The sequence below is a fragment of the Monopterus albus genome, unplaced genomic scaffold (genome assembly GCF_001952655.1).
Source record: "Monopterus albus unplaced genomic scaffold, M_albus_1.0 scaffold6.1, whole genome shotgun sequence".
Classification (NCBI taxonomy): domain Eukaryota; kingdom Metazoa; phylum Chordata; class Actinopteri; order Synbranchiformes; family Synbranchidae; genus Monopterus; species Monopterus albus.
Window position 1 is genome coordinate 6,296,009 of NW_018127886.1, and position 14,900 is coordinate 6,310,908.

A 14,900-nucleotide genomic window follows, 5' to 3' on the forward strand; every position below is an offset into this window, starting at 1 on the left:
GGAGAGAGGGAAGTCTGGGCATCTTTGCTTAGACTGCTGCCCCCGCGACCCGGTCCCGGATAAGCGGAAGAAAATGGATGGATGGATGGATGGAATTGTACACTCACATGCCTCGACCTCACAACATCTCAGATACCTATTTACGTGCCAGCGTTTAACAGTTTGCAGATTCTTATCCTTTCCTACAGCCAAGCACTGCATGTTTAATTGATCGATAGTTGTTGACTCCATGTGATGCACTCTCAACAAACTTCAGAACTACAGAACCAAGCCCAAGTTCCAAGCACGTATTCCTGGTGATATCTAGTCAGTGCTTTCATGTTACCAGTTTGAGCTGAACCTGTCCCTACAGTAAACTCCCGCTGCCACTGTACAATATTGGAATGAGAAGAACTGATTGTGCTGCTAACAATTACAGTACATTTGAGAGCGCCAACTTGTGATTCCAGAAATGTTCTGTTAACACAAATTTCATTATTATCACAGGGATAGTTTATTTGGTTGAAAGTGGTTCCAATGAAATGCATGTCGAATTTCTGGCTGGATGGATGTTGTTTCTCATTTTGCCTCTGCACTCATCATCAGGGTTCCTTGATAAAATATTTAATTTTAAAAAAGTACTTTTTTTGAGAAAATTCTAAATTGTTTGCAAGGTTCATATTACACCTGCTGTGTTTTTACAAAATGAGCATGTACAATATGTATGTTCTTGAATGCTCATATACGCGTGCATGTACTTTATGTCTGCAGTGGCTCTTGCTTAGCAGGCCGCTTTTCCACACCACAAAGGGAAAACACACAGTATATGGAAAACTTTCAACTGTCATGTATAAATGTGCTTTTCCTCCAACATGAGTACAGAGAGAAGAAAGAGGGCAGTAATACACAGTAAGAGAAAGAGAAAGAGAGAGAGAGAGAGAGAGCCCTAGCTGCCTGACCTGACTCTGTTAAGTAAACTAAATAGTGAAAGCAGCAGCAGCGAACAGCAGAGAACATTGCCTAATGAGCAATGGCATGCACAGAGAGAGAGAGCAGTGATGTGTGCGTGTGTATTCTAAATGACCTGCATGCTTGTTCCACATTTGATTTTAATTGGACAGATCCCTCCTAATGAAAAAGGCAACCATGACACATGTGACACTTATGTGTCCTGCCCTGCTCCCTCCTCCTCCCAGCCTCAAGTCCTGGCTCCTTCATTCCCTCTCTTTCTTAGTCAACATCTCTCTTCTGTTTTTCTTCTTCACTAGCTCCCCGATGGCCTCTTTACATAGATGACCTCAATACAAATGGCAGCGTGAGCCAAGAATCTCCTGATCACCAACTGATAAAAAAGCATCTGTTCTGTGCTGATAAAATGCTGGATTTGTTACAGATGCAGCCAGAATGGTTTCTATAGTGAGGGTTTGCATTTTTATGTTGTTTGGGTCAAAAGATAACCAGGCTTTAAATTACAGGTGGCTAAACCTTAAAATCTGGATATGCACTCATATTATAAAATTGTTAATTCTGCTTTTAATCTTTGTTTGGCTTTGAGCTTTTTCTAAAGTACTTTATAAGCACTTCATTTAGGAATCTGGATGAAATCCAATGTAGAAAATGTCCTAAGGAGAAACAACAGCAGCACTGTAAATTTACTGCAGCGCAGATTCTATTTTCCATTTCTTGTTTTACTTTTCCGTTTACTACAACAATGCACACAATAGAACAGTCACTCACTGACAAGCTCAAGTCCTCACACTCACACTCCGCAAAACTGTGAGGCATTACAGAACTCATAAACTCATTCATTCACTTAGGAGAACACAAGTAGTTGGTCTTAAGTCTTTCTCAAAGGTGCTTCACTTTGGATTCAATTCAGCATTAAATTCTTTGTGCATCCCTACCATGAACAAATAAATGCAGACATGCGTAGACATGCACGTTGGATTAATTGAGAAGAACTGGCATAAACATTGGATTAATTGAGAAGAACTGGCATAAAGGTTTTCATGGATGCCTCACTGGACTGTATAAATAGAATATTCCAAGTTAATAACAATCACTTCTCTCCTTGTTTAAAACCCTGAGATACTATTGGCTACTGGCATGTTGGTAAACAATTTTTATTTCATATCCAGCAAGGAAACACTAACATTGTATTCACTGCCCTTCAGCTCTGGTTTTATAAACCAGCATATGAGAAACATATCTGGGTTTTTAGCTCCTCGGTGATCAAGTTTTTTTTGCTAGTTACATGAAATGAAAACAAAGCGGCTGGACTCACCTCCATGAACGTAGTTGTGCGTGCAGTCAGAAGGACCCAACAAATGGATCAGGCTGGACTGGCTAAAGCCAACAGTGTACTGCTCTGCAATGCAAGCAAAAGCAAAAAAAGTCATTCTTGCAACAAAAAACTTGTTACTGTGTATTTTGCCAAAGCAAGCCAACACTGACAAAAACCACATGCTTCCATATATTCTCCCCATCACTGTAAGTCTCTGTAGTGCACTGACATGAAGCCTGCCGAGCAAGTTAACATACCTTTCTGTGGATCCTCTGTGGTTGAACCAATATGACAAAATTAGAGATGCAGTTAATAATTTTAGTACAGTGTCATGATGGTTGAACACACAGAGCAAACAGGCCCCTTTGAATTTAGTAAAATTGGTTTCTTTCTTGTTGAAGTTGTACAAGTATAACATATAGTGGAAGGCACAAGTTACAAACATTACTGAATTAATTTCTTAAAGCATAATGAATTCTTTACTTACAATTACCAGAGCCAGAGTTAAAGGTTACAAATTTAAGGCAATGTTAATACAGACAGGTGTCAAAGGAAAGGAAAAACTAGGGTGCTGGGCCACTACGTGTGTGCTCTGGTGTGCCTTGGCATCGATTCTACAACTCTACTGGAGGGATGAGCACTGCTCCTCCAAAAGACAATCCCTCATTCTTGGATGGGAGGTTGGGGGGTCACTTAGAAGGAGACACACATTATGCTATATACTACAACATGGTGTCCAGTATTATAAGCACCTGAATGTCCACCTGTTACTACAACAACTACACCTACTTCAATTCCTGCACGGTGGTGGTACAGTGTTGGCAGGCTAAACCACAATGACACGTTTAAAGGTGCAGTCAGTGATTCTATGTCATTACCCATTTTGTCACATTCAGCTAAATTTTCCTCACATTTCTCTACCTGGCCTTTCAGTTTATGTGCTTTTGTTTGGAGAATTCACAACATTGGTGCAGCCGAAGGTCAGAGACCTGTGTAAGCATAACTATGTGCTGCTTTCCAAAGACAGAGAGAGCTTCGGGATATAAAAGGGATGAAGACGGACACAGAGGTTGCTCTTTTTTCTGTTGTACAAGTTGTTTGCTATGTGCCACTGAAAATCATTATGGTCATTATGATGCTTTTACCATTAGGTAGGCAAATCTTTGTAGTAACATTATGTTAGCAAAATATCTGTAACTTCAAAATTCTATTTTTTTATTTGACTTGGGACCCTGAGAGCAGGATGTTACCTGGGTTGGGTGGCATTGGCACCACTTCTTCAATCTTTGCTTTTGTCTCCAGTCTCTCCATCTTCTGAGCCTCATAGCGCCTCCTGCCCTCCTCCTCTTGGTCTTCACTTGCATACTACAGACAGAATATATTCACTATAAGCATATGGACAGGTGTATACTTTCACTCTAACACCTATCTGCATACCTGCAAGAGCACCCTAGTACAAGAGGTTTCTAATCTCAGTGGGATTCCCCAGGTCAAAATTGGTTTAAAAAAATCAATGGCTGTATATAAAATAACTAGACACATTTCAGCATATTGACATTCAAGACAAACAAGACAAGTGAAATGAACTTTTCACACTAGTAAATGTCAATATTTTATCCTGATCAGATGGCTTCTCTCATGGATTCCCCCTCCTTGACTTTGGTCATGATATTTCTTATATTTATGGAAAGGAAAAGTCACACAGACGGAGTGAATCTGAATCAAATTTTGGTCCATTAAGGTCAGAATGGATGTACCTTAATTGGCGGCACCTTCGTGATTTTGTCGACGTTTTGCAGAGAGCAGGGGACGTACCACAGCGCTGCCTTGTTGGACAGCTTTTTGGCACCTGCAGCCACAGAGAAAAGGTTCAGTTTTTGTACCGAGAAAGAATTCCAGTAAAGAAATTTAAAGCTTTCTTCTACCAAATCACCTAATGTGTATTTATCAGATTTTTCTTTAACTGTAAACCAACCAAGTTCTGACACATCTTTCAAATAACACAAAAATGAGCTGCACTGTTTTGAAATAGCTGTTGTCAAAACAGACGCTTTTATTAACATCCCAATAAAAGCTAGACCAATTTTTATCAAATCCACTGGTGCTGCCCGAAGATTGGTTTTTCTTTTGCAAACAAAGGAGCAGAAAACAAATGAAAAAGAAAATGATGTGTCTTTTCAGAACACAGGCTCACAAGCTTCACTGAAGTCACTCACTCACTCAGAGCAAAATACAGCATAATCCCTAAATCCTGAATGTGTTTATGTTGTGAATACAATGGATGAAATACAGCAGCACCTCACTCATTAAATTCTCTAGCCACATGTTTATGGGGGTGGCTGTGGCTCACGAGGTAGGGCAAGTCGTCTTCTCAGCAGCAAGTTGGTGGTTCGACTCCCGGTCTCCCCCACATGCCTAAGTGTCCCTGAGCAAGACACTGAACCCCGAATTGCTCCCGGTGGCTTGACTAGCGCTGTTGTGTGGCAGCCTTGTTGTCATCGGTGTGTGAATGGTGTATGATCTCCTGTAACGCGCTTTGGCCAGTGCAACACACTATGAAAATGCGCTATATACTGTAAATACAGTCCATTTACCATGTTTATGTTGTGACACTTATTCTTCAACAAATTTTATTCAGTCCTGAATGAAAAACCAAAATATACAGATGTGTGGCTGTTAATAACAATGCTGATAATTACAAACTAATGGTGTGGACTGACACACTGTTACTGAATAACAGTTGAAATCTTGACAAATTACATCTGATGTAAACTAATCTTTAGGGTAAAGTCACCAGCTATTAGCGATAGGAACGGTCCCAAGGTCAGTAAATTATGCTCATTATTGGAGTATTTAGTTTTATGTTTTAATTGTATAGACTTTAATGTATTTAAAGTACTGTCTAAATTTTTGTGCATTTATCGATATTAACATATATGAAATTGTTTGTGTTGTGCATGAATAAAATGAATGCTGTCACTTTAAAACGTTATCCGTTAGCTTCTCTTGTGAATCCCTAAATAAAATCACCATCACTGAGTGAAGAACGGCGCATCATTGCAAATAAATATAGGGGCCTGATGCTTCTCTGTACTTCCATACAGTAACATTTTGGTAGCTGGAGGCAGTTAAAGTTAAGAACCAGAAGACAAGATCAGAAAGCAAACTCATAAAAATCACATCTCATAGCAATCAGGCGGAGAGGTTGTCATAGCAATGTCTGCCCACACTTTTTCACTTAATTCCCTAACAGAGAGAAGGACTATTTTGAGGTTGTGTTATGGTACAGAAGGGAGACGCAGGGATTAAAGACAGCACAGGGGCAGCAGGGTGAAATGAAATCACTGTTCAAGTGTTAAAGGCTTTTACTTGTGGCTGCAACATGTAATGACCTTAGTGAGTTTCTTTCTCATTAGATGAGGCTTATATTTGTATTAACTGATGTTTTGTAATTAAAGAACAGTTGTATTAATCTGTTAAAGCTGTTTATAATTTGCTTTGTCCATAGTTTTACTATAATGTACTTGTATAATAAAAGCTACAGTCATGTAAAAAGAAACTACACCCTCCTTCAGCTCTGTGGGGGATATTTACTTAGGATTTGTGGCTCATTTTTTGACGCTAAACAGTGAAATTGTGTTCATATTTACTAAGGAGTGGCAGTGGTTTGCAGCGGAGAAACAGAAGAAATGTGCAACCGCAGGAATTTGCGTGTTGGGTCTCAAGCAATATGTATTTTAAGGTGAAATCAGGGAGGAGAGAATGAAGATTTATACAAATACCCTCAGTGCCTGATTTACCACCGCTGCGACAGAGGGAACTGTGGCTGAAGTTTTCCATGGGGGAAAGCAGGTGTAACATTTGTAGCACTGCTGTCAACACTGCAGCTGTTAATCACCTGAGAGTTCTTCAGAGTTAAGGACATGCTTGACTAGGGAGAGGCTATTTGTAAATTGCATCGCTCACCAGAGGAGAATGTGAGGGGACTTGCACAGGCTTTCAGATCAGACCATGCTTCAACCTGCTGAAGAAATATAAAGATGATTTGACTGGCAGGAGGCTACGTGACTGCAGCCCTAAAATGTGTTTGTTGTTGTCTTGAACCATATTAAAGTTAAGTGGCAGTAAACACGTTCTTTTCTATTGTCCCTCTCGGTCCAACTGTGTGCAGTGCAGGCACATCCTTACCAGCTGAAGCATATTCAGATTAACACAGATGTGGCTGTGCTCATTTACATCATAGGTCTTTGTAAATACCCTGCTAAATTAAAAAATTGCAGTGTTGCAATATTTTCCACATTGGATGATGACTTGTGATGATTTAGTAAACGTCCCCCCAGGTTTTTAATTCATCAGGGGCTAAATAACAATTGTGTGGACCTCACCAACTGATGTAAATGAAAAATAACCTCAGATTTCAATATGTGGTCACTGTTTCTTAAAAGTAAACCAACATTCAGAAACTAGGTGGGGAAAATAAAAGTACACAGTATAATCCAAGTAACATGTATAACCAGAACTCAACTGAATTTGCTGGGCCACCCACTCCTGAGAAGATTGACAGGTGTCTTGAAGGTTGTCCATTCGTAACCAGTCTTTCTCACTGTAGAACAATGACTCTCGAATTGTTTGGAGAGGGCCTTATACCCTTTCCCAGACTGATGAGCCACGACAGTTGCTTCTCTGAGTTCATGGCTGATGTCCTTTGTTCTTGGCATGATGTAGACACACATCTCAGTGCTCCACAACACCAAACTACCGAAAGTTCTGTTTTGATAGAGGTAGTCACGTTTCTTAATGACTGACGAATACTGTGCATTTGATTAGTACAGTAACACCTGGCTACTGATTACTCTCTTAATGATTGTGGAAGTAGGAAGGGTGTACTTTTATTTTCCCGCCTGGTTTCTGAATGTTGGTTTACTTTTGGGAAACGGTGACTACAGATTGAAATCTGTTGTATTTTCTTGTTGTGACCTAAGGTTTTTGTTTGTTTGTGTATAGAAATCCACACAATAATGATGAACAATATAGAAATGAAGGAGGGTGTACTTTCTTTTTACCATGGCTATATAAATATGTGCCACACCAATATAAACATAAAAATAGGTCATCTCATAAGTGAAACAATTGTAATGCTAATGGAAAATTACTGTCATTACTGTGTGCACCGTAATCAGCTGTAACCCAGACGAGACTTTGCGGAAGTAAATGGCAGGCTACTCCTGGGGAACAACATTTGAATTTTACACCCTAGTTAAAACTGTGCACACAGCGCAGGCTGCGTTTCCATGCCGACTGCACTTCTCTCCACCTCCTATCACTGGTTCCTGCCCTTGCCAGCAACCAGGAAAAAAGGGAGGCATATTTACATATCCTTGACTCTACTAAGACTGGGTGACTCCAGTCTATTATTAGCAGCTGCTGGACCTTGTAAGTGAACTGTGTTTAGGATGGAGGGAGAAAAAGGGAGGAGTGAGAGAGGGACAAAGAGTGGAGGGTGAAGCACTGGAATGAACCGGATAGCTGAGTGCCATTCCCCATCTTAGTGAAAACCTTTCTGGCTAGAACAAAGCAGGGGACTGGCGTCGAACTCGAGATCCCTCTACATCAGATGAAGACACTGTCAATGTTTGAGCATGTCACTGCCACAACTGCACCCTTATTACAACTAAAACAGCTTATGCTTGCAGTATCAAGCATAAGAAAAACAAACTTGAGGAAGACTACTCACAGCACGCACCTTAAAACTTATGACATGCAAAATGTTTACCTCAGTTAAATTTGTTGTACAATGTTAATTTTCATTGTAAATTGTCAGGAAAATGTGGTCAATACTGAGAAACTGGTTTGCGTTGGTTTTTATGCGAGAAGCGCAGAGCACTCCATTCAGTCACAAGGAAGGGGTCTTAGCTAGCAGGAGGGACAGCTGGCTTACCTAGTTAGCGTTAATTAATGAATTAGTGAATAGGAAGATTTTGGTGACATCCACACTGAACAAAACCTTCACAAACTGAAATGTCCACACTCTATGGCAGAAAGCTGAATAAACTGACTAACAGCAAGATGACTTCGGAGCTTGGTTTTTCCAATTTCATCTGATGGCAGCTTTAGAATGAGCAGTTCTGTGAGTGTAAATGGGCACTCTGGCAGCTATGATGACAGCTGAGGCAAATGGCACCTGGCAGTGGCAGGTACGTTTTATAAATTGATGGTGTATTGGTGGAACAAGACTGTGTGATGGATATGTAGCAGTGCACTAAGCGGATAAGCGTGCAAGAACATTAGGGTATCACACAGCAAATAATCCAACCAGCATCACCTGGCTAATTTTACAGGAGTATAGTATCAGCAAAGAGAGAGCACCTATATAAAACATACTGATGTAAGCACAGCAACAATGAAAGCACAGCCGCACAGAGTCTGGCAGTCTGCTGGCTGGAGCAGCTAAAACAAATCGAATTTATTTCAGTATCACTGTCTTTACCCTCAAACTCTCAACTTACAGCTAATTACAGGACAAAAATCCAGTAAATGAGGAATGACCTACAAAACAAACACCACCAGCTGTTGTCTCTAAACAGGGTTACACTCAGGGAGAAGGTGCTTTTTTAAGCTTTATGATAGGCAGCTCATTTTCCAAACACACTGCTCTGTCATGTTTCATTATAAATTAGCATCTCGGGGGTAGTGGTTTGACTAGTCACATGTGTGCTAAAGTAGATTAAATGTCTCCCAGTACTGCTTATGTATCATCCAATCTCCATCAAAGTTTAAGCCAACAATCATGACTTATTACCTTCTTAAATTTTCCTAAATACACATTTTCAGTTCTCAAAGACTTTGAGCAGTCTCAAATCACAGTTTGCACTATCTCTGATCTCTAATTTTGTTGCTCCTTTCTTTTGCCCTGCCTCTTCCCATCCATGTCACTCTCACCATTTCACTTGATTTATTTCTGTCTTTGACTTGTTCACCGCTCTGCTTCCCCCTTAGCCACTAACCTTCATTCCTTCTCCAAGCAGAAAAAACCCTGTTTTCCTTTCTCCTTCATGAACAACATGTTCCAGGGTGAGAGGCAGTATAGTCGAGAACCTTTCTTAATGTCTGATCCCCATGATCGAAACCACAGATTTTCCATTGTGCTGAGCCAAGGCTCCATTAGTTTTAGCCACACTACAGTCCCACAGTGAGATGATACAGCCTAACGGGAACAGATAGTCATACCAGGAGTTGGGGACAGAGCCTATTGATTGAAAAGGAACATACAGTACTCGGTTTAAACATTATGATGTATTTTAGGTCTACAAGACTCACTATTGAATACCGCCTCTCTTCTCAAGCAAAATCCAGAACTGGGAGATCCAACTGTGAGGACAAAAACTACCCCACAGTTGACACATTGCAGTGATTCCACATAAACATTCAGTAATTTTCTTAAATGACCCTTGGTGTTGTAAGTCCTGTTACAGATCTGAGGTATGTCTTCAGAAAATTTTATGTATCATATAAATCACAGATCTCAATTTTCCTGCACTGGGTGTTAAAGACTGAAAAACTGAATAATAAAGAAAAGCATAAATAATTGTGTGCAATAAGCAGCAAACCTTAATATAAGCCTGAAACGTGACTTAAATACCATAAATTAAATGTTTTAATTATTACAAATGTCCACTCAGCACTCTGTGTGTGCAGTAGTGTGACCTACTGGGATCATGGCAACAACTGCCATGCTTATTTTAAGCCACAATCTACATTGTGTTCTGTTTATGCATGTGCATGTGTGTGTCGAAGGGGCACAATCTGTGTATGTTGTATTTATGCAAATGAGTGCCTGAGTGTGCATGTGACATAAGCATGTGTTATGACTTATTCAATTGCCTCTATGAGAATTTGTGGCTCTGCATAAACACATTTGTAATCAAACATGAATATTCAGTGTCCTTGTGTCTGATGATCTTGGAGCCTGTTTGTGTGTGCATGTGTAGGACTGTTCATGGTGTCATTTTGCTGTGATGTTCACAGTAAAGGACTAGGCAACGCATTATGCCAAAGAATGTTCTGACAAAGCCAGAAGTACAACCATGTGTGTGCGCCTATGTGCATCTGTGTGTCTCATCTTGGATCCAAGTGTGTGTACTAATGTGACTGTGTGCTGTTTTCTGGAAACGTATGTGTATTTTCTTGTATGTTTGTACAAATCCATGTACGCCGCTGTGTGTGTGGGTCCACATGTGAGTGCATTAAGTAGTACATTAGTGCGCATGTGCAATCCCCCCAGCAGAGACAATCATCATGGCTCGTGCCCACAGTAGGCGGTCTTCCCCTGGGGGGTAGGCCTGCATGAAGAGATGCTGCCTGACTGGCTGTAGAACCTGAATGTTTGCCTCTTCCCCCAACACACACACACACAGGCCTACACACATGAAATAACCATGGATGTATAAATACAAAAAAAGATGCACATAGAGTATGCATTCTGTCGCAGTATACAAAGTGCCTGTACACAGAGCTGCAACAAAATGCATGGCTACACGAATACAGACCCTCCAATGTACATAAACACAGCATAAAAACAAACACAAACTGGAGAAACAAGTGACCAAACAGTAATGTTCTGTCTTCTCTGTTCCTGTCCAAGCCATCCAGCAATCTTTTACCTAGGCAAAGACTTAGTGAAGAAAACGTAAATCCCTGCCAGTCCTGCCTCAGTATGAGGGAAGTGGCTGTGTGTGTGTGTGTGTGTGTGTGTGTGTGTGTGTGTGTGTGTGTGTGTGTGTGTTCACTGTGCATCTGTGTTAGTGTGAGGACGTGTAGGTGTGTGACTTTTTCTATGGTGAGTGTGTCAGCATGTGCAGATCAGGCACTATATGTACACAGGTTGTCCCTCCACATGCGCGTGCGTCTGTGTGTGTTTAGTAGGCGCGTGCGTCGTGTCGGAGCATGTGTGCAGGTACATTCACTTGGCGCCTGTGTCTGACTGAGCCACAGTGTGTGAGGCCTGACACTAAGCCAACATGACAGAAGCAAATAATGTCTGCTCCCGTTATCTTCTCTTCCCCTTCAGCCCCGCAGGAACCTTTTAAAGGGCCAAACACTGATGAAAACACACACACAAGTACCCATCCACACACATGCATACAGTAGAGGTGCACACCCTCTGCGCTTATTCATACAGTACTGTGTAACACATACACAGCACAAGCACGCATCTGCAAAAATGCATCTAAATGCAAGGTGCAAAGTGAAAACACTAAACTTCACCTTGAACTTGGACCTTGAGTCTATAATAAAGTGTCATTCATTCATATACAGTATTCTGATACTGTTATCAAGTGACCCACATCTTTTTCTCTTGTTGATACGAATGCAAAAAAGAATGAAAGTTATTTTTTTTTAAAAGCTTAAATCTGCTTCTAAAAGGTGCAAATATCTGATATTTGTAGCAAAGTATATCAAAATACAGTATATATGCTAGACACAGAGTTTCCATACTCTATTTTGTTTCAACATCATTTTGCCCAGCATAGAAATATAGTAAATACAAAGAACAGGAACAAACTCTGGATAAAAAAAAAAACTTTCTTATATTAGAAATGTTATTGCTACACTGAATAACATAGAGCCTATATTCTGTTCATTAGTTCTCTTCCTGATGTCTTCTCTTCGGGGTCCTTCCTGACGGGCCATGTACTGTAGCGGGTAGCCCATGCCAATGCCTGTATGTACAGTAGGTACGCTGCCCTCCACCTGTCATCTCATATCTCTGCCTCCTCCTCCGTCAATGTGCTTCTAGCCCAGCAACCAGCCAACCAACCAGTACAAGCCTGTTGCTAGGGCAACAGCTGTCTAGGGGATACTTCTTTTGTTTCTCAGTCTTTAACTTCATTCCTCTGTCTCCCTCTTCCCTACTTTCATTCTGTTTCGTCTCTTTTTTGCCCTTTGTTAGCTGTCTGTTTTTCTCCTCCCATCTGTCTAACTCGCTTTCTCTCCCCCTCTCATTTCATCTCTTTCTCTATTTGTCACTCTAATCACATCAAATGGAAGACGAGCAGGCTGTTTTAATGCTACACAACCTCCAAACTACACATTTATTAAAAATACAAACACAGTCTGGCGAATCCTGTTGTTTTACAAGTCAAGAAACAGCAGTTATGTTGCTGAAATTCATTTATAACCACCATTTTAATGTCATAAGATGTGCATGTGTCTTTCTATGTCTTAGTAGGTGTAGACATTATACCTCATATTTTGATTATACATTGATTTTATTCGAGTAGGTACAACAGGGTCAGCACATGATATTTGGTTGTTTCAGTCACTGGAAGCCTGTGGCATTCAGAGGTTCAGAGATAAACCCTAGGTCAGCCCAATGTGATCCTCTCTGTATCTTTACTCAAGGGGCACTCTGTGTGTGTGTGTGTGTGTGTGTGTGTAAGCCTGTATGGATATAAACTAGGGACAAAGTAAAGGAAAAGCCAACATGTCTTATTAAGGTGTTGGGCCATCATATGCCAGAACACCTTTATTGCTCTGATTCTATAAGGGTCTGAGCTCTACTGCAAATATGAACATTATTCTTCCAAAAGAAATTCCCTCATTTGGTGTTTTGATGGTGGTGTTCAACTGGGTTGAGATGGTGACTGTGAAGGCCATAGCATATGATTTGCATCATTTTCATTCTCATCAAACCATTCAGTGACCCCTCATGCCCTATGAATGGGGCACTGTCATCCTGGAAGAGATTATTCATTTATTCAGGTGTTTCCTTTATTTGTCACCTGTCTGCATGTATGTGCACATTTTGTGTATACATAGAGCACATTAAATTTGCTTACATCTTAATAATAAACAAGACTTAAAGACTTCATCACTTTGCACAGATTCTGAAACCGGAAGCCAACATGACTCAGTTTCTATCCCTCTCTCTGCTTAATACAACACTTCAGTGTATCATCTGTGATGCTTCTGAGAGATGTATTACTTATTGTGTGCTGCCCTCTACTGGTCAAACTGGAGACCATCACAATGAGGTCATTCTTTTCACTCCTGACCTCACCAGACCTGGTGCTAAGTGTAATGCATTTGGATATGACATTTGGTTTGTTATTTAAAACTGACCAGAAGCACAAACAAATGACAGTATGCTAGTAGGTCATGTGATCAGTTAAAAATGTATCTACTATACATTCCCATGTTCACATTATGTAATGAATTATTGCTGAATTCCATTTACCTGCTCCAGTTTCAGGGCCCTCATTGTACATGCTGGCTCATTGCCACATTATCATGACTTACTGGAAAACTTGAGTCGAACAGAGCCATTGTCCGTGTTATTAGAAACAGCCATGCTTTGTCTGCTGCGATGAGTCAATATGTCTGCTGGGCATTTAGTTGGAATTTTAATCCATGACTCATCTACATATATTATCAAACAGTTAGAGGAATGCTTAAACTAGATGTATCAGAGTCACCTGTGAGGATGTTCTCAGCCATGACGTTGACCTGCACCTCCAGTGAGTGCTTGGAGGTGTACGTGATCTCTGCGGAGACATGGGCGACCTCGCCGATGAACATGGGGCACAGGAACTCTGTCTTCTCCACCCGAACCAGAGCCGCCAAACAACGGTCCTGAGAGGAGAAGAGTTGAGTTTTTAAGATGCCATTAAGTAAAAAAAAAACCCTTTACTGATGACAATGACAATCAACAGCATTACCAAGCATCTGGCACATTTGATCCAAAAGAAAATGAGCTAGGGAATGAAAGAATTCATGTCAGGCCACTCTTGGTTTAATGATGTGAATTGAAATAATCTAAACTTAACTGGCCCTTGAACATATATCTAACCTGTCTAGTCCTACTGAGATTAATGATCCCTGTAACTGAGGGATGTTTAATGTCAGGCAGAAAGGTAATTAAATCAGGGCCAGACAGTGTATGGCAAAGGCTGAGGGGGGTTATGAAAGATATTAATCATTTCTCTCAATGGCAGCTTTCCCTTGGATTCTCTAAAGTGAAAAAGTTTTCACTTGGTGAAAAGTAAAACCAGGACAATGAGAAAACCAACCTGTGGAAAGCAATACTCAGTATAAACAGTAATGTTTTAATGTAGTTTTAATGTTGAACAAAAATTATACGCATTTTATTTTCTAAAAGCCTTTTAGCTCTAAATCTCTGAAAGCCATCACAGTCACTTTCTTCACTGCATTCATGCTCATTTTTTTCAAGGGGCACATTTAGTTTACGCTGAGCACATTTAACTGCCAATGGCACAATAAAATATTTGTGTGTAAGTTTGAAACTTGTGACCTCTCACCCCGCTCTGTGTGTTGCAGTGTCGCGTGCTGACAATGCCCCCAGCTTCCTCGATCATCTTGAGGATGATGCCGCCGTGGACGTTGCCCACGATGTTTGCGTCGTCTGGCCGCATGAGCCTGTGATAAAGAGAAGATTTGTTGGCATAACTCTGGATAAACGTGTTAGTAGCATACTGTGTTATAGGTGCTCTGTTGTAAAATAAAATACTCTTGATCAATAAGTGTGAAAACCATTGATCTTTCTTATATCCTTTCACATTTCTGGGTGAGAAACTGCAAAAGCACAGAACAAATGCATAAACCACAATCAGAATCCTCT

General features: G+C 40.6%; 1 protein-coding gene across 3 annotated transcripts in view; it reads right to left on the bottom strand.

Moving 5' to 3' along the window:
- acot7 (acyl-CoA thioesterase 7) overlaps positions 1-14,900 on the bottom strand; it is a 53,129-nt gene that overhangs the window by 35,001 nt on the left and 3,228 nt on the right. For 2 of the 3 annotated variants that reach the window (XM_020620027.1, XM_020620017.1), the window contains 6 exons: positions 14,581-14,698; positions 13,738-13,894; positions 4,021-4,112; positions 3,514-3,628; positions 2,521-2,535; positions 2,264-2,347 (listed from right to left, as the gene is read on the bottom strand). In XM_020620027.1, the coding sequence (XP_020475683.1) occupies positions 2,264-2,347; positions 2,521-2,535; positions 3,514-3,628; positions 4,021-4,112; positions 13,738-13,894; positions 14,581-14,698 (581 nt within the window). The remainder of the gene's footprint in view (positions 1-2,263; positions 2,348-2,520; positions 2,536-3,513; positions 3,629-4,020; positions 4,113-13,737; positions 13,895-14,580; positions 14,699-14,900) is intronic. The other variant, XM_020620036.1, reaches the window with a different exon arrangement.